Source organism: Molossus molossus, unplaced genomic scaffold (assembly GCF_014108415.1).
Source record: "Molossus molossus isolate mMolMol1 unplaced genomic scaffold, mMolMol1.p scaffold_m16_p_31, whole genome shotgun sequence".
In the NCBI taxonomy this organism is placed as follows: Eukaryota; Metazoa; Chordata; class Mammalia; order Chiroptera; family Molossidae; genus Molossus; species Molossus molossus.
In genome coordinates, this window is record NW_023425368.1 from 2,164,533 (window position 1) to 2,181,738 (window position 17,206).

At 61.4% G+C, this 17,206-nt stretch overlaps 1 protein-coding gene across 1 annotated transcript; it reads left to right on the forward strand.

Annotated features, from left to right (window-relative positions):
• Positions 1–369: 369 nt before the first annotated feature.
• Positions 370–15,499, forward strand: ANO9 (anoctamin 9). Its single transcript, XM_036281050.1, has 22 exons — positions 370–432; positions 505–633; positions 804–949; positions 2,245–2,291; positions 2,413–2,471; positions 2,552–2,625; positions 4,208–4,342; positions 4,525–4,618; positions 4,736–4,796; positions 4,873–4,955; positions 5,533–5,637; positions 5,715–5,879; positions 5,955–5,991; positions 6,220–6,331; positions 12,640–12,697; positions 12,791–12,888; positions 13,009–13,139; positions 13,334–13,486; positions 14,241–14,388; positions 14,925–15,017; positions 15,100–15,193; positions 15,284–15,499. The coding sequence occupies exons 1-22, from the start codon at positions 373–375 to the stop codon at positions 15,497–15,499; spliced, it is 2,298 nt and encodes a 765-aa protein (XP_036136943.1). The 5' UTR covers positions 370–372.
• Positions 15,500–17,206: the final 1,707 nt, after the last annotated feature.

Sequence of the window (17,206 nt, forward strand, 5' to 3'; positions counted from 1 at the left end):
GCCTGGGCAACACCGGGGTTCTGCTGGCTCTGGTGCTGTTCGCCCCTTAAAGCGTTAGTGAGCGAATGGGTAGAAGGAGGCGCCTTCCGGTCACCGGACCCACATTTCCTGCTCTTCCCGAGTCCCGGTGTCCACCTGTGCGTGCCGTTTGGCCGAGTTCAGGCTGGGCTGTCTGTCTTGGGATTTCAGGAGCTCTCTGTCCACATTCCCGAACAAACCTCTGCTGGTCAGACAGCCCAGGTGCCCCTGTTGACTTGCTTTCCTCCCCAGCCCCACCCCAGCTTTATGTTTAAGTCCCTTGGTGCCCAGGAGATGCTCTACTTCTGAATAAACTCAATCCTTCACCCCCCCGCCCCACCCCAGGGTGAAGAGATGGGGACAGACGGGGACAGCTTACCACTGATGGAGATGGGCGCTTCGGAGGTGAGGGAGGTGAGTGTCTGCTCAGCCCCTCTGGGACGGCCCCTCCCACTGCCCCTGCCTGGCCTATTCCTCCCCCTGCAGCCCGAGCCCCTGGACCAGTCGGTGGACTACGTCCTGGTGGCTGATCATCGCACCCAGAGGAACCCCAGGAAGGTCCAGCAGCAAAAGCGATTCCTGGAGGACCTTAGAAGAAAGGGCTTCTGCTACAAGGTGGGCGGGCAGCGGGTGGGCAGGAGTCACGGGTGCCCGATGGGTCCTCGGGTGGGGCCTGGAGAGGGGGCTGCGGTCTTGTGCCTGCGGTGAAGGGGCTGGCCAGTGCCTTGGACGGAGTGGAGAGGGTCCCGAGGTGGAATGGAGAGCCCCGTGCGGCCCCTCCCCAGGTGAAGGAGGACGAGGAGAAGGTGTTCTTTGGGATCCGAGCGGACAATAGGATCTTCAGCCTGTACCGCACGCTCCTCTTGGAGCCCGAGGGTCCGGACCCCAGAGTGGAGCCCATCGGGCCGACCACCATCCCCGCCACCACCAGGTGAGAGGCTGGCCCAGAGCCAGGCCAGGAGCACCCCTGCCTGCCCCGTGCGTGCCCCGTCCGGGCGGAGGCTCCCGGGCGTGGCCTCGGGGCTCCGTGCACAGCTTCCACATCCGGGCAGAGGGACGATGACCGTTCTCACCTCCTGGAGTGTTCTGAAAGCTAAAGGGACTTAGAGGGTAGGCAGGACTCAGAGAGGCCGAGAGGACCCCCCCCCCCAGCCTTCTCTCCTGGCTCTGAACCCAGATGCAGGTCCCCGACTCTCCACTCCCAACCCAATACCCTTCCCTGGCCATCTGTCCCTGGCCTCCCAGGAGCCCAACCCTCCTCTCTCCCTGAGCATCTGCTTCTCCCCACTGACCCTCAGCTCTACAAGCCTACATCCCTCCTCCCTCCCCTGCCTGGGTCATTCCAGGCCCCTCCCCACACCCATCTGCCCTCCCCACATGCCTCCTCCCTCCCCTGCCTGGGTCATCCCAGGCCCCTCCCCACACCCACCTGCCCTCCCCACATGCCTCCTCCCTCCCCTGCCTGGGTCATCCCAGGCCCCTCCCCACACCCACCTGCCCTCCCAACATCCCTCCTCCCTCCCCTGCCCGGGTCATCCCAGGCCCCTCCCAGCTCAGCTGTGGCCCTGTCAGTGGAGACTGGCAAAGGACACTCATGTGGATATGAGGCAATGGCGGGGGGCTCCTGGGGACACAGGAGAAGTCGCAGGTCTCTGGGAGGAGCAAGAGGGGGACACTGAGTAGACAGCTTGCTGGGGTCCGGGAGGATCAGGCTAGGGTGAGTGCCCTGGGACATCCAGGGGACCTGGCTCCTAGGACGATGCTCCAGAGGAGTGTGGCTCCTCAGTCAGGTGCTTGGTTGTGGCACTTCTAGCTGTGTGGCCTTGGGCAAGTTACTCAACCTCTCTGAGCCTCAGTTTCCACACAGGCAAACTGCTCCCAGGGAGGTAAAGAGGATTCACATACATAAAGGTGTATGGTGTGCTCTGGGCCTGTGGGGGCTCCAGGGAGAAGGTGTGATTGGAATTGGGGGGGGGGTCAGGCCAGGCTTCTGGGGTTCTGGGAGGAGAGGGACCACTCCTGAGGGAGCCCTGTCCTGGAGCCGCCCTGGGAGGATTTAAGAAGGTCAAGGGTGGGCTCCTCGAGAAGTCCTGGGCCTGGGCTCTGGTCGGTGAGGCGGGGAGGTTGGGGCTCCGCCAGGATGGCATGGGGCTTGGACCTGGCCAGACAGGGGTCAGGTCCACTGAGGTCACCTACGGCCATCCTGAACCTGTTCCTGTGTTTCAGAATTCGAGTCGTCAACTTCATCCTGAACTGCAGGACGGCATCTGGTGGTGAGGACCGGGTTGGCGGGGGGCCGGGCAGCGGGTCACCAGGAGGCACTGAGGTGGGGAGAATGTGGCGGGGTCCTCCCTCACGCACACCCCTCTGACTGGGACTACCTGTGACCTTCAGACACATTCCAGGATTTGGTGAAGGACGGGGTCTTTGAGACCAGGTTTCCCCTGCACAAGGTGAGGGGGGCTGGCTGGGAGGGGCCTGACCGCAGGGGGACCAGAGGCAGGAGGCTCTCACTGTCCTCATCTGTGCCCAGGGGCAGGAAAAGCTGAAGAAGAAGTGGGCCCAGTGGAGAAACATGGTCCATGAGCAGCCCATTGATGATATCAGGTAGTACTGCCCCTCCACAGGCATACCCGTGTGGCCTAGAGACCCACCTGTGCCCCCACAGATACACCCATGTGCCCCAGAGATCCACCTGTGCCCCACAGATACGCCTGCGTACCCCAGAGACCCACCTGCGCCCCCACAGATACACCTGTGTGCCCCAGAGATCCACCTGTGCCCCACAGATACACCTGTATGCCCCAGAGACCCCCATGCTCCCCACAGATACACCTGTGTGCCCCAGAGATCCACCTGTGCCCCACAGATACACCTGCGTACCCCAGAGACCCACCTGCGCCCCCACAGATACACCTGTGTGCCCCAGAGATCCACCTGTGCCCCACAGATACACCTGCGTACCCCAGAGACCCACCTGCGCCCCCACAGATACACCTGTGTGCCCCAGAGACCCACCTGCGCCCCCACAGATACACCTGTGTGCCCCAGAGACCCACCTGTGCCCCCACAGATACACCCGTGTGCCCCAGAGACCCCCCTGCGCCCCACAGATACACCTGTGTGCCCCAGAGATCCACCTGTGCCCCACAGATACACCTGCGTACCCCAGAGACCCACCTGCACCCCCACAGATACACCTGTGTGCCCCAGAGATCCACCTGTGCCCCACAGATACACCTGCGTACCCCAGAGACCCACCTGCACCCCCACAGATACACCTGTGTGCCCCAGAGATCCACCTGTGCCCCACAGATACACCTGCGTACCCCAGAGACCCACCTGCGCCCCCACAGATACACCTGTGTGCCCCAGAGACCCACCTGCGCCCCCACAGATACACCTGTGTGCCCCAGAGACCCACCTGTGCCCCCACAGATACACCCGTGTGCCCCAGAGACCCACCTGCACCCCACAGATACACCTGTGTGCCCCAGAGACCCACCTGTGCCCCACAGATACACCTGTGTGTCCCAGAGACCCACCTGTGCCCCCTCAGATACACCTGTGTGTCCCAGAGACCCACCTGTGCCCCACAGATACAGCTGTGTGCCCCAGAGACCCACCTGTGTCCCACAGATACAGCTGTGTGCCCCAGAGACCCACCTGTGCCCCACAGATACACCTGTGTGTCCCAGAGACCCACCTGTGCCCTCTCAGATACACCTGTGTGTCCCAGAGACCCACCTGTGCCCCACAGATACACCTGTGTGTCCCAGAGACCCACCTGTGCCCCACAGATACACCTGTGTGCCCCAGAGACCCACCTGTGCCTCACAGATACACCTGTGTGCCCCAGAGACCCACCTGTGCCCCACAGATACACCTATGTACCCAAAGACACATCCATGCCCCCAGATACACTGTACTCCCACAGAGACACCTCTGGACCCCCAGATACCTGTACCCCCCAGACACACCTGTGCCCCCACAGACACACCTGTGTGCCCACAGACACATGTATCTATACCTCTAGCAAACATGTGTCTGTTCTCCCCACTTAGATGCATTGATGCCATCAATACAGACTCCTTGCCCCCGACCCCTGTGGTATGCCCCAGCCAGGCACTGGTCTGGGACGTCACCCCCGGGGGTGGGGGTGGCTCTAACGGGGCGGCTGTGCCCGTAGGAACTACTTTGGCGAGAAGGTGGCCCTGTACTTTGCCTGGCTCGGCTGGTACACCTACATGCTGGTGCCTGCCGCATTGGTAGGCCTCATCGTCTTCCTGAGCGGCTTCTCCCTGTTCAATGCCAGCCAGATCAGGTGGGAGGGGGCCGGGCGGGAGTGGGGTGGGGGTGGGGGAATGGGGTGGAGCGGGCGGGGTGAGGTGGGCGTGGGGGCCGGGTGGGCATGGGGGCCGGGTGGGCATGGGGCGGGGTGCGGGATGGAGAATGGGGGGAGCGGTCGGGGCGGCAGGGAAGAGCATAGCGCCCGGCTTCCCCCAGCAAGGAGATCTGTGAGGCCAAGAACATCTACATGTGCCCGCGCGGCAGCAGCCGCAGGTACCAGCGTCTCTCCGACACCTGCACCTTTGCCAAGGTTTGCTGCCCGGGTCCCCGCGCCAGGCCCACTGCTTGTCCCGCCCCTGCAGGGGCTGCCCCCCCTGGGCTGAGAGGGCGGGGGACGGCCAGCCAGCCCCATGTGTCCCTTCCGCAGCTCACCCACCTCTTTGACAACGAGGGCACCGTGATATTCGCCATCTTCATGGCTCTGTGGGGTGAGTCTGCAGGCACCTGGGGCGCCCTGGGCCAGCACCCCAGGGACACACGTGACCCTCCTCACTCCTGCTGCAGCCACCGTGTTCCTGGAGTTCTGGAAGCGGCAGAGAGCCCGAGTGGTCCTGCACTGGGACCTGTACGGCTGGGACGAGGACCAGGTGAGGGGGGCCAGTGACCAGAAGGGCTCTCTCTCCCGTGCCCGTGTGGCCCAGACCTGGCTCTGTGGTGTCTGAGGTGCGTGTCCTGTGTCTGAGGCGCGTGTCCCGTGCCCGAGGCGCGTGTCCCGTGTCCGAGGCGTGTGTCCCGTGTCCGAGGAGCGTGTCCCGTGTCTGAGGCGCGTGTCCCGTGTCTGAGGAGTGTGTCCCGTGTCTGAGGCGCGTGTCCCGTGTCCGAGGAGCGTGTCCCGTGTCTGAGGCGCGTGTCCCGTGTCTGAGGCGTGTGTCCCGTGCCCGAGGTGTGTGTCCCGTGTCCGAGGCGCGTGTCCCGTGTCTGAGGAGTGTGTCCCGTGTCTGAGGCACGTGTGCCGTGTCCGAGGAGCGTGTCCCGTGTCCGAGGCACGTGTCCCGTGTCCGAGGCGCGTGTCCCGTGTCTGAGGAGTGTGTCCCGTGTCTGAGGCATGTGTGCCGTGTCTGAGGTGCGTGTCCCGTGTCTGAGGAGTGTGTCCCGTGCCTGAGGCGCGTGTCCCGTGCCCGAGGCGCGTGTCCCGTGTCTGAGGCGTGTCTGGCGCCCTCTCAGGAAGAAGTGGCCCTCGAGCTCATTAACTGTCCTGACTACAAGCTGCAGCCGCACCAGCACTCCTACCTGAGGAGCATCATCATCCTCGTCCTGTCCTTGTTCATGGTACTCCTGGGAGCCTGTGGCGGCCGGCGACGGGGCTGGTGGCCGGTCAGCTCACCATCCTGGCCTTGGCCCTGCAGATCTGCATCATGATTGGCATGGCTCACATCCTGGTGGTCTACCGCGTCCTGGCGGCCGCCCTCTTCAGCAACTCGGCCTTGCCCTTCCTGGAGGAGCAGGTGACCACGGCGGTGGTGGTGACCGGGGCCCTGGTGCACTACGTGACCATCCTCTTCATGACCAAGGTGAGCGGATGCCCGGGGCGGGGTGGGGGACTCCCCTGAGGCCCAGAGCGAGCTCTCCCGTCTCCCCTCCTGCAGATCAACAAGTGTGTTGCCATGAAGCTCTGTGACTTTGGTGAGAGTGGGAAGGGGCAGCCCCTCCCTGGCTTCCAGGGCGACCGGGAGGGGTGATGGGCGGGGCGGGGCCTCCTACCGTCTCTGCCGCCTCTCCCACCAGAGTGGGGGTTTGCACCTGGGAGACAGGTGAGGGTGGCAGGTGTCCCGAGTGTCAGCACAGGGACAGGCTGGGCGGGGACGTTTGTGGAGGGAGCGACTGGCAAGGGCAGCCTGCGTGTTTTCCCAGAGAAGTCCAGGACCTTCTCGGAGCGAGAGAGCAAGTTCACCGTCAAGTTCTTCACCCTGCAATTCTTCGCACACTTCTCCTCGCTCGTCTACATCGCCTTCATCCTGGGCAGGTGGGCCTCGCCTAAAAACTAAAGTCAGCTCCCTCGCAGCAAGAGGGAAGCCGGTGTAGAAATGTGCGGAGGGAGCCCACAGTGGCACCCCAACTCTGGGGCCCCGGCCCTGAGGGGACCCGTCCCCGTCGGCAGGTCCGACCAGACGCTCACGTGTTCACACGCACACAGGTGGACAGTGTGGTTCTGTCCTGTGAGTGACTCTCCCTTGTTACACGGGACACGTGCAGGGGGCTGCGTCCAGGCCGCGGGTGGGGAGGCCCGTCACCTCTGCACCCCAATGCTCTGTGCGGGGGGCCGGTGCCGGTTTCATCACGCCGGTGGGGCACATCTGACTCCTCCCAATTCTGAGCCTTGCGGGTGAGCTGCAGGAGCATCCCTCACGCACCCCCCCCCTCGTCGCGCAGAGGACACTTTAGGTTCCCTCAACACACGCTCTTTTGTCTTGTCTTTTCTGAAGAAAGTCATCGCCCCATTTGTTCTGTTTGGAGAACTGTGTAAGGGACACGCACGTTGCCAGTTGATCCCCAACTGTCTACCGAACTTTCAAACACCCCAGCTCCTGCAGGGTGTTGGCAGACGTCAGGGACACCGTCCTGGTGTCTGTCCCCTCGCTTCGGGGCTGTGCGTGGTCCTTGCACCTCTGTGGGACCCAGGTTCCCAGAGGCTTCCTGGGGAGGGCTGGCGACTCAGATGTGGTTGGCTCGTGAGCACCTCTGGACTCTGACCTCTAACTCTGACCCCTGGGGCCAGGGTGCTGGTTTCTGCTCCCTCCCGTGTCCCTGCGTGGCCCTCTCCTCTGGTCCTCGGGTTTTGACTCTCAGCTTTGTTTCTGCTGGGTCTTGTTCACACCGGGCTTCAGTAATCCATCTGTCCCCATCTCACATCTGCGGAGATCTCCACCCTCAGCAACACGGTTACGTTTCCTTCCAAGAATCCTCACCGTCACATCTCATTGTTGGTCCTCCTGCCGCTGCGCCCTCCCCATCCCTGGTTGCCCCCCTCCCGGGTGCTGGCCTTCCCTCCTCCTGAAGCAGAAAGGTCCCCACACCCTGAGTGCCCACTTTTGTGGCTTCGACACCATCACGAACCCCAGCAAGGCCCACACCCCGGTCTCCAGCCCACACCTCTCCCTGAGCCCAGGCCCGGAGACCTTTCCACGCAGGTGCCTGTGGGCACCTTTCCTTCCCACATCCACAAGCTCATCCCCAGCCTCCGTCCACCAGGGCTCAGCGAGAACCCTGGTCCCCCAGCCTCCTTCCCCTCAGGGCCCTGCTGTCCCCTGCAGCCCGCCTGGCTGCGCGGGACACGCCGTCCCCCAGTGTGCACTGGCTCTCAGAGGCAGCTCTGGGCAGGAAAGGCACCCGCCCTTGCTGCGTTCTCGGGGACTCCAGCCCGGCTCGCTGGGTTGGACCTTGGGACTCAGTCCTGAGGGGCTGGGGTGCATCTTGTGTCTGTCAACCCCCTGCACCAGTCACCTCTGCTCCCTGATCTGTGATTCTTTCTTGGGAATTGCATCCGCTTGGCCTCTGCCCGTGTTCTAGGTCCGGGCGCTCCTGTTGCCGTGCGCAGGTTCTCGCGGCCTCCGCGCGTGCCTCCTGCACCCGAGCCCTTCCTGTCTGAGGAGGGGCCTCCTCCTTCCCTTCCACTCGGGCCTCGCTTCTGTCTCTCCTGTTTCTCTCGTGGCCTTTCTCCGATGGGTCTCGGACTCTGCCAGGGCTCCCTCCGATGTCCTCGATTCTCGGATCCCTGTCTAACTGACAAAGGCGTGCGCCGGTGTCTTTGCTCTGGGCTGTGGTCTCCGTTGATTCCTGGAGGAGAATCCCTGGTGTCCTGCCTGGAAGAGGAAGGACACTTTGGTGTGTGCTGGAAGCCCAGCAGGGGAAGGGACAGTGCGGGGGCTCAGTGTCCATTGGCCCAATCCAGTGATCTGAGTGTTTGGTTTTTAGCCCCTAGAAGTGAGTCCGTCTTCCTGAGGGGGTGTCGGGGTTTGGGAAGCAGGCTCGGGTGGTGCCATCTACCAGAGCTGCCCGAGGCCTGGGGCATTCTTGTTGCTGCTGGGATGTCCGGCCTGCAGCTCAGGTCCAGCTCGATGTCTCGAGTGGGCTGCAGGCCTCTCCTTGCCCTTCGTCTGTGAGGTGATGCCTGGTGGGGGGGTCAGCAGCAGGCGTTTGACTGACAGTTGGGAGCGCACATTTGCACGTAGGGAGACATTGCTAAAGTGACCTCTGAGAATGCTGTGCTCCCGGACAAGGCCACCACGGTGCCTGCTACCGCGCAGCTCGCGGTCAGTTCATGGTCAGAAGCTTTTCATTTCCCAAGGCGCCGTTCAAAAACTATTAGTGAGAGTGGCATCTTTCTGGATATTCCTCCCTCCCTCCCTCCCTCCCTCCCTCCCTCCCTCCCTCCCTCCTTCTCTCCTTCCTTCCTTCCTTTCTCCTCTTTCTCCTCCTCCTTTTATTCCTCACCCAAGGATATTTTTCTATTTATCATCAGACAGAGTGGGAGGGAGGGAGGGAGAGAGAGAAACATCGATGTGACAGAGACACATCGACTGGTTGCCTCCCACACAACCCCAACCAGGGCCAGGGACGAAACCGCAACCGAAGTACGTGCCCTTGACAGAAATCAAACCCACGACTCTTTGCTCAACTGCTGAGCCACCTGGGGGCTTCTCCTTTTTCACGCCCCTGAGACATGTACTGACCACTGCATTTCTTGTCCTGTAAGTCATTCTGTTTTCTGAGCATTGTTGTTGGTTATTGTAGACTCAAGGTCAAGTGGATCCTCTTTGACAGGACCCCAGCGGTCTCTTAAAATCATGCAGTGTTTTACTTTGCTTCATAGTGGACCATTTCTTTATTTTTCTGCTGTAGTTTGTCATTGCCCCCCAGCCCCCGCATACCTTCATCACACCGAGTTTGACCAGCCTCTCTCTGGCACACCGTCTAGCGTGTGGGCGCTGGGCACCGTCCCGCGCTGGGCACCGTCCCGCACTGGGCGGTGGTTCTCAGCCTCCTGTACAGCCGTCTTCCTGGGACTTCTGTCTTCTGCTTCCCCAGCCGGGACCGTCATTTCCCGGATCCCCACGCTCTCTTCTCTCTCGGGCTTGGCGTTCATTCGCCGAAGAAAGTGTATCTGAGAGGAGCCCTTCTGAATTGTCCTGTGTCCAGGGACGCCGGGACCGTGCCCTTGCTCACGCTCGACACCACCGGGGACAGAAAGCTGGCTCCGGACCAATTTTCCTTCTAGGACGTAAAGACATTGCCCTGTTGTCTTCGGACGTGCAAAGTGGATGCTGAGAAACATGCAGAGAATCTGGTTTTCGTTCCTTCCTAGTTGACTTCGTTTTTTTTTTTCCTTCTGGAAATGTAGTTTTTTTTTTTTAGCTTAAAAAAATTTATTTTCCCTCTGCTCTGTCTCTGCGGAATTCCTGGTCCTCGGGTCTCTACCTCTTCCCTCACACATTCCATCTCCGTCTTTTTTTTAAATCCTCATCCGAGGACATTTTTGCATTTATCTTCAGATAGAGAGGGAGGAAGAGAGAGAGAAACATCGATGTGAGAAAGACACATCGAGTGGTTGCCACCCACACGACCCCAACCGGGGTCAGGGATGAACTGCAACTGAGGTGCGTGCCCTTAGTGGGAACCGAACCTGGGACTCTGTGGTCTGCGGGCTGGTGCTCTAACCACTGAACAAACCAGCCAGGGCCCATCTCTGTCTTTTTAAATATATTTAAAAATTTGATTTATTAGAGAGAGAGGAAGGGAGAGAGAGATAGAAACATCAATGTGGGAGAGAAACATCATCGGCCGCCTCCTGCACGCCCCCTACTGGGGATCGAGCGCATGACCTGGGCATGTGCCCTGACCAGGAATCGAACCCGGGCCTCTCAGTCTAGGGGACGATGCTCCATCCACTGAGCCACACCAGCTGGGCCCGACTCTGTCTTTATAGATGACATCTGAAGAATTTTCCTTCACTTTTCTTTCTTTTTCTTCTTTTTCGATTACAGCTCACATCTCCTTCATGTCCTTTTGTCTTTCTATCCATTTTAACAATCACTCTTCATTTCCGAGAGCTCTTGGTTCCTGTTTACTTTGTAGCCTCCTTTTCTTCTTTTTACAGAGACACTGTTTCCTTGAGGGTATCAGTGGGTTTTCTCCGAGTTCCCTCTTGTTCCCTCAAAGGTCCGTCTTCCGTTTCTCCACCGCGGTCCTTGTCTCTGGCCCAGCCAGTCCTGGTGACGGAGGAAGGACTGACTGACTGGCTTTTTCTGGGCGGGCGGGGTGGGTCTTTGGGATAGCTCTCATCCACTGCACCTTGGTCCGGGTGCTTCACCTCTGGTCTAGTCTGTAACAGCTCTACTGGGTAGGCACTCGCGTACCCTCCTTGTCAGGTGAGAGGTTTAGCGACTGTCTCAGGGTCGCGCAGTAGGTGGTGGAGCAGAGGGCAGTGCGGGAATCTCTCTTTGGGCTCTGGGGAACCGGATGTGAGCTTAGCCAGTGGTCCATGCTACTCTGCGGGCATATCCTTTGTCCTGAGGGGTGTCTGTATGGTCCTGTCTGGTGTTCGTTTCTTGGGCTATGTTCAGAAAGGCCCCTCCTTAAGATCAAAAATGTGTTCAGCTGTGATTTCCTTTAGATGTTTATGATTTCAATATTTTTATTTATTTATTTATTTTTTTATCCTCACCTGAGGATATTTTTCCATTTTTTGTACAGATAGAGTGGGAGGGAGAGAGAGGAAGGGAGAGAGAGAGAGAAACATCGATGTGAAAGGGACACATCGAGTGGCTGCCACCCGCACGACCAACCAGGGCCGGGGACAAACTGCAACTGAAGTACGTGCCCTTAGTGGGAACCGAACCCGGGTCTCTCCGGACCGCAGGCCGACGCTCTAACCGCTGAGCCAAACTGGCCAGGGCTGATTTCAATATTTTAAAGATCTGAGTCTTAAATTTTTTTTCTCTTTTTATTGATTTTAGAGAGGAAGGGAGAGGGAGAGAGAGGTAGAAACATCCATGAGAGGAAACATCGATGGGCTGCCTCCTGCACGCCCCCCTCTGGGGATCAGGCCCACAACCTGGGCATGTGCCCTGACCGGGAATGGAACCGGTGACCTCTTGGTGCAGGGGTCATCACGCAACCACTGAGCCACACCGGCCGGACTGTAGGTTCCTTCACACAGGGCCGTGCAGATCTTACTGTCATTATTCTATAGCTTTTGCTGGTGTGTGACGGACATCTGCTGTCTCCCCTGGCTCTGTGGCATCTGGGGAAGCAAGCTAGCTTGGCATCAACTCTGTTCCCTCTGAGCCCATCAGTGGTGTATCCAGTCTTTCAGTTGGCTTATTTTTGTTTTGTTTTTTTTTGTTTTTATCCTCACCCGAGGATATTTTTCCATTTTTTGCACAGATAGAGCGGGAGGGAGAGAAAGGAAGGGAGAGAGAGAGAGAAACATCGACGTGAAAGGGACACATCAAGTGGCTGCCACCCGCACGACCAACCAGGGCCGGGGACAAACTGCAACTGAGGAACATGCCCTTAGCGGGAACCGAACTTGGGTCTGTCTGGACCGCAGGCAGGCCAGGGCTATTTCCCCATCTTTAAAACGAGCACAGAAGTACTAACTTGCAAGTGTGTTTACACAAAAATGCCCCCTCGCCTCGCGCACAGCCCATTTCTACTCGTGTGGAAAGAACAGGGGACGCGGAGGAGACTGCAGGCAGACCTGCTGCTGCTTCTCCCGGGGCCAGGAGTACGTGCCCTTAGCGGGAACCAAACCCGGGTCTCTCCGGACCGCAGGCCGACGCTCTAACCGCTGAGCCAAACTGGCCAGGGCTCAGTTGGCTTATTTTGGTTTTCCAGGTACATAATCACATTTCTGAAATAGCATTTTTTTCCTTTGTGAATTCATACTGCTCCAGAACAGTAGTGTGAGTGTCTCCAGGGCCTCACCCTGGAGCACGAGCCTGGCCTTCGACATAATACACGTTGTACTTTTTATCGTGTAGTGGAAAGCAGGTGATTTCAACGCAAAGTCACCCTATGTGCACAGCTTCCGTGGGGGAAACCGAGGCCCCTCCTAACAGGCCCTGTCTAGAACGCGTGTCTCCATGACCTGCGGAGCTCTCTCCGTGTGTGCGTGTGGGTGTTTGGGTGTCAGCTTCTTTTACTCACCTGCAGGGCAGTCTCCTTTACCTCCTCTCCACTGCCCCCCATCTCCCCCCTGTCCCCCGTCCTCCTGCCCCACCTGAGGCAGTTAGAAGCAAGGGGCAGTACTGAACCTCCCGTCCTTCCTAGGATCAACGGCCACCCTGGGAATTCCGTGCGCCTGGCAGGCTTGTGGAAGCTGGAGGAGGTCAGTGTGTCCCGGGTGCCCTGCTGCTCTGCCCTGCACTGCCCTTGTCCCGGGCCTGACCCCGTCCCTGACCCCGTCCCTGTCGGCTCACAGTGCCACCTCAGCGGCTGCATGATGGACCTGTTCGTGCAGATGGCCATCATCATGGGTCTGAAGCAGACGCTCAGCAACTGCATGGAGTACCTGGGCCCGTGAGGACCCCGCTTCCCCGCGGCCTCATCCTCTCCCCCATCTCCCGGGGCAGCCCTTCCCGGGGCCCCTCCACGCTCAGCTCTGCTCCCGATCCCCTACCTGGTTCTTCTCACCCCCAGGTGGCTGGCCCACAAGTGTCGCTCGATGTGGAACAGCAAGTCCCTGGACCCCGAGCTGCGGGACTGGCAGCGCAACTACCTTCTGAATCCAGTTAACACCTTCAGCCTGTTCGATGAGTTCATGGAAATGAGTGTGTGGGCGGAGCTGGGGCGCAGGAGGGCGAGGGGCCGGGGTGGGCGGAGCTGGGGCGCAGGAGGGCGAGGGGGCCGGAGCTGGGGCGCAGGAGGGCGAGGGGGCTGGGGTGGGTGGAGCTGGGGCGCAGGAGGGCGAGGGGGCCGGGGTGGGCGGAGCTGGGGCGCAGGAGCTCAGGGTGTGCCCCCGCAGTGATCCAGTACGGCTTCACGACCATCTTCGTGGCCGCCTTCCCGCTGGCCCCCCTGCTCGCGCTCTTCAGCAACCTCGTGGAGATCCGCCTGGACGCCATCAAGATGGTCAGGCTGCGGCGGCGCCTGGTGCCACGCAAGGCCAAGGACATCGGTCAGGGGCCCAAGGGGACTGCTGCACAGGCGGGGCGCTCAGCTTGGGGGCAGGGGTGGCAAGGACCATGTTAATGCCCCTGCTCCCACAGACAGCCCCCAGGTCTTCGATGGGGGTCAGGCCCCAGGAAGAAGCTCCGCTAGCACTTCAGAGCCCCCCCCCCCATCTGTCTGAAGGTCCTGCAGCCTCCTGGGGGGGGGGGGCAGGCAGAGAAACTGGACTCTGAGAACAGATCTGAAGGATGGAGGGGCCCAGCAGCTAGGGGCAGGGATGGAGAGCAGGTGCCCTCAGTCACCCAGACACCCAGACTAGCCTCACTGAGATGGGCAGGTGTCAGGGATGAACAGAGGGCTGGGTGTCAGAAGTGGACAGAGGGAGGGACACGCGAGAGAGGCCCCAGTCTTGGGTCCAGGTTGAGGGGTTCCACCCTAGAGTGGGGACCCAGGGAATGGAGCAGGCTTGGGGCAGCTGAGGGGTTCAGACCAACAAGGGGGATGGGGAGACCCGAGCCCCTTCCTGTCTACGTCAAGGACAATGGGGTCCGGAGAGCAGAGGCTGGGCTGTCGTCCTTGGCCCAGGTCTCCTGGTCGGTAGCCTGGCCCTACAGCTGTGATGCCACATACGGGGATGCGAGAGGCCCTGGGACCATCCGGCTGCTGGCTTTGTGGGGGGGCGGGTGGAGGTGGGGGTGGGGGGCTGCAGCAGCAGTCACGGTTGGGGAACCAGACAGCCTCACTTCACTGCCGGGGCCCAGGTACCTGGCTGCAGGTGCTGGAGACCATCGGCGTGCTGGCGGTCATCGCCAACGGGATGGTCATCGCCTTCACATCTGAGTTCATCCCCAGAGTGGTGTACAAGTACCGCTATGGCCCGTGCCGACAAGGGGCCCACTATAAAGAAGAGTAAGGGGTGCTGCCACCCAGCCCCTGGTGGGGGGGTCACACTGTCCAGAGACCCCTGGGAAAACTGGCCCAACCACAGCCCAGCAAGGGAGGCCAGGGGAAGGGCCCAGTGCTGCCAGCATTGCTTCCACACTGACCGTGGGCCTGGGCGGGAGCAGGAGTCCTGGCTGGGACCCCAGGGGCGTTAGGTCCCAGACCAGCTGTTTCCTGAGCAGGCACTGGGCCCCTGCCCTCCAAGAGTCAGGCCCTTTGTGGCTCCAGCACAGGAGGGCAGAGCAGTGTCCTCAGCCAGTCTTCACGGGGTCCCACCTGAGGCTCCTCGCAGCCCTGGCAGGGCAGGTAGACAGTGGCACCCTCAAGCCCTTCAGCCTCCCCCAGTGGCCCCTCTCCCACACAGAGGAAGGGAGGAGGGGTGGTTTGCACTGTGCCTCACCCCATGAACCCACCAGACAGGAATTAGCTCCAGGGAAGCACCCCAGAGGCCTGAAGGGGCCATAACCTGGAGCTCAACCCCCATCTCCTCCCCCTCCCCCCAGCTGCCTCACCGGCTACATCGACCACAGCCTGTCTGTGTTTCATATCAACGACTCTGTCAGGATAGAGGGCCTAGAGAACATCACTCAGTGCAGGTTTGGATACCACCCCTCCTACCCCCATGAGTGCCCTCCGAACTCCTGACCCCTGACCTTAGGTCTTTCCCCACCCCACCAGGTACCGGGACTACCGAAACTCTCAGGACTACAACTTCTCGGAACAGTTCTGGGTCCTCCTGGCCATCCGCCTGGCCTTCCTTATCCTCTTCGAGGTGGGCCAGAACTGGGGGGGCCCTCCTCCCTGGCACCCCCCCCCCCCAGCCTGCTTGGCCTCCTCACTCAGCCCCTGCCCCGCCCCGCAGCACGTGGCCTTGTGCATCAAGCTGGTGGCTGCCTGGTTCGTGCCTGATGTCCCTCAGTCGGTGAAGAACAGGGTTCTGGAGCAGAAGTACCGGATGCTCTGGGAGAAGATGCGGTATGGGGGGCCGAGGCAGTGGTGTGGGCCACGCCTGGGCTCCGAGAGACCCACCAGCTCCGCTCCTGCTTCCAGCGTCAGCATCAAGAGCACAGATGTGTGAGGGACCCAGAGCTGACACACAGGGAGCGGAGACTCAGAGCCAGCACCCCCACCCCTGCCCAGGGCTGTGTGTGTGGAGGGAATATAGACTCACGCATATGTGGGTATATGGGGGGCGCTGGGGGGCCTGTGTGTTTGGGCATCAGTGAGCACCTTACTCTCTGTCCCACCTGTTAGGGCTCAGTCTTGGCATGACCCTGACTTGAACTCTGGGTGCCCACTGCCACCCATACAACTGGGGGAGGGGGTGCTTCTTATGCATCCACAACACAGGAACACCGTTGCTGGGCCTCCCTCTGACTTCTGGGCCCGGTCTGCCCCCACCCCCATCCTGGCTGGTCAGGGGGCCCTGACCCCACCTCTCTGGCTCACTGAAGCCAGTAGAACTTTTTATAATAAAATAAAACCTCTTTGTGTCAACTTTTGGGCCTCTGATGGATTGTGTCTGTCCTCAGAGCTAGATGGGAAACTGAGGCCACGAACTTCCTTCCAGGTGAGGGGCCTCCTACTAGAGTCCTCCCTTCCCTGCACCAGGGATTTAGGGGCTGGAGTCAGGGCCGGCTTCCTGGGGAGGAGGGGCACAACCACAGAAGGTGCCCCTGGGGTTGGAATCTCCAAGGAGTTTCCCCCGGGGTTCGAAGGGCTGGTTGGGCGGGTCTGGCCTCTGCCCCCAGGCCTGGCCGCGGGGCTCCAGACTCCCAAGAGTTGAGTGCCAGACTTTCTTGAGCGCCAGCCTTGGGCGCACAGCGGGAAGCTTGGGTCTGCCCTGGGCCCTGGGTGCTGGGCGGGGCTGCACCTGTTGCGGCCGCTGAGGCTGTCGCTGCTGCGCACCTGGCCCAGGTGAGCCGCCCCGCCCCCGCGGTCGCGCGCGCCCCAGGTGTTGGCAGCAGATGAGTGGCAGTCACGGCTGACCCACAGGGGTGAGTGGAAGTCGTCGACTCCCAGAAGTCGGACGTGGCCTGGTGCTTGGGCCTGGGGCCCCTTGCCCCGAGGGCCCTCTGGGAGGGCGCGGTCCCGCAGGAAGTGCCTCGGAGCGGGGCTGGCTGCCCGCGCCGCCCGGAAGCCCAAGCCTGTGCGTTCTGGCCGGCTGGGCCTTCCCGCTCCGCCCGACTCGAGCAGTGGCTTCCCCATGACCTTTGGGCAGGACAGGCAGGGGGAGTGCCAGGACGCGTGGGGACCCCCGCCCCCACCAACGCCCCGAGCCCGGATCCTAGCCAGAGCCTCCCAGGGGTCGAGAGGGTGCCCGGAGGAACGGGCAAGGGCCGCCGCGGGCGGTCGCCGGGCGGAGCTGCCGCCATCCGCGCGCCCCGCCCTCCGTGCGCGCCAGGCCGCCGGCTCGCAGCACCTGGAGGGCGGCGGTACTAAGTCCGGTCCACCCCCGGGAAGGCGGAGCGCGGGATGTGGGGTGTGTGGCGGGGGAGCCGGGAGAGTGGGGTAGAGCCCGTCGGCCTGCGTGGTCGCAGCCTCCTCTGCACTTTCTTTCCTTCAGGAGAGACGTCCGGGGTGCAGCACGCGTGAGGCGCAGAGGGGCTGCGCGCCCCAAACGAGGGGGAGGCTATGGGGTGCTGAGCAGCAAAGCTGGCAGCGGGCGGGGGCCAGGCGGTCACCGAGGCCGGGACAGCTGCCCAATCGCGCGGGCTGGAGGGCGGAGGGGCCCGGCTTTGTATGAACCGCGGGTGTGGGGCCGAAGGTGCTGGGCGGTGCCGGG

Bases quoted from the DNA above. Each gene is read 5' to 3' on its own strand.
- ANO9 (XM_036281050.1), top strand. From the start codon at position 373: ATGGGGACAGACGGGGACAGCTTACCACTGATGGAGATGGGCGCTTCG. The intron at 2,472-2,551 runs GTGAGGGGGGCT...ATCTGTGCCCAG, and splicing joins CCAGGTTTCCCCTGCACAAG to GGGCAGGAAAAGCTGAAGAA. The intron at 4,619-4,735 runs GTTTGCTGCCCG...TCCCTTCCGCAG, and splicing joins ACACCTGCACCTTTGCCAAG to CTCACCCACCTCTTTGACAA.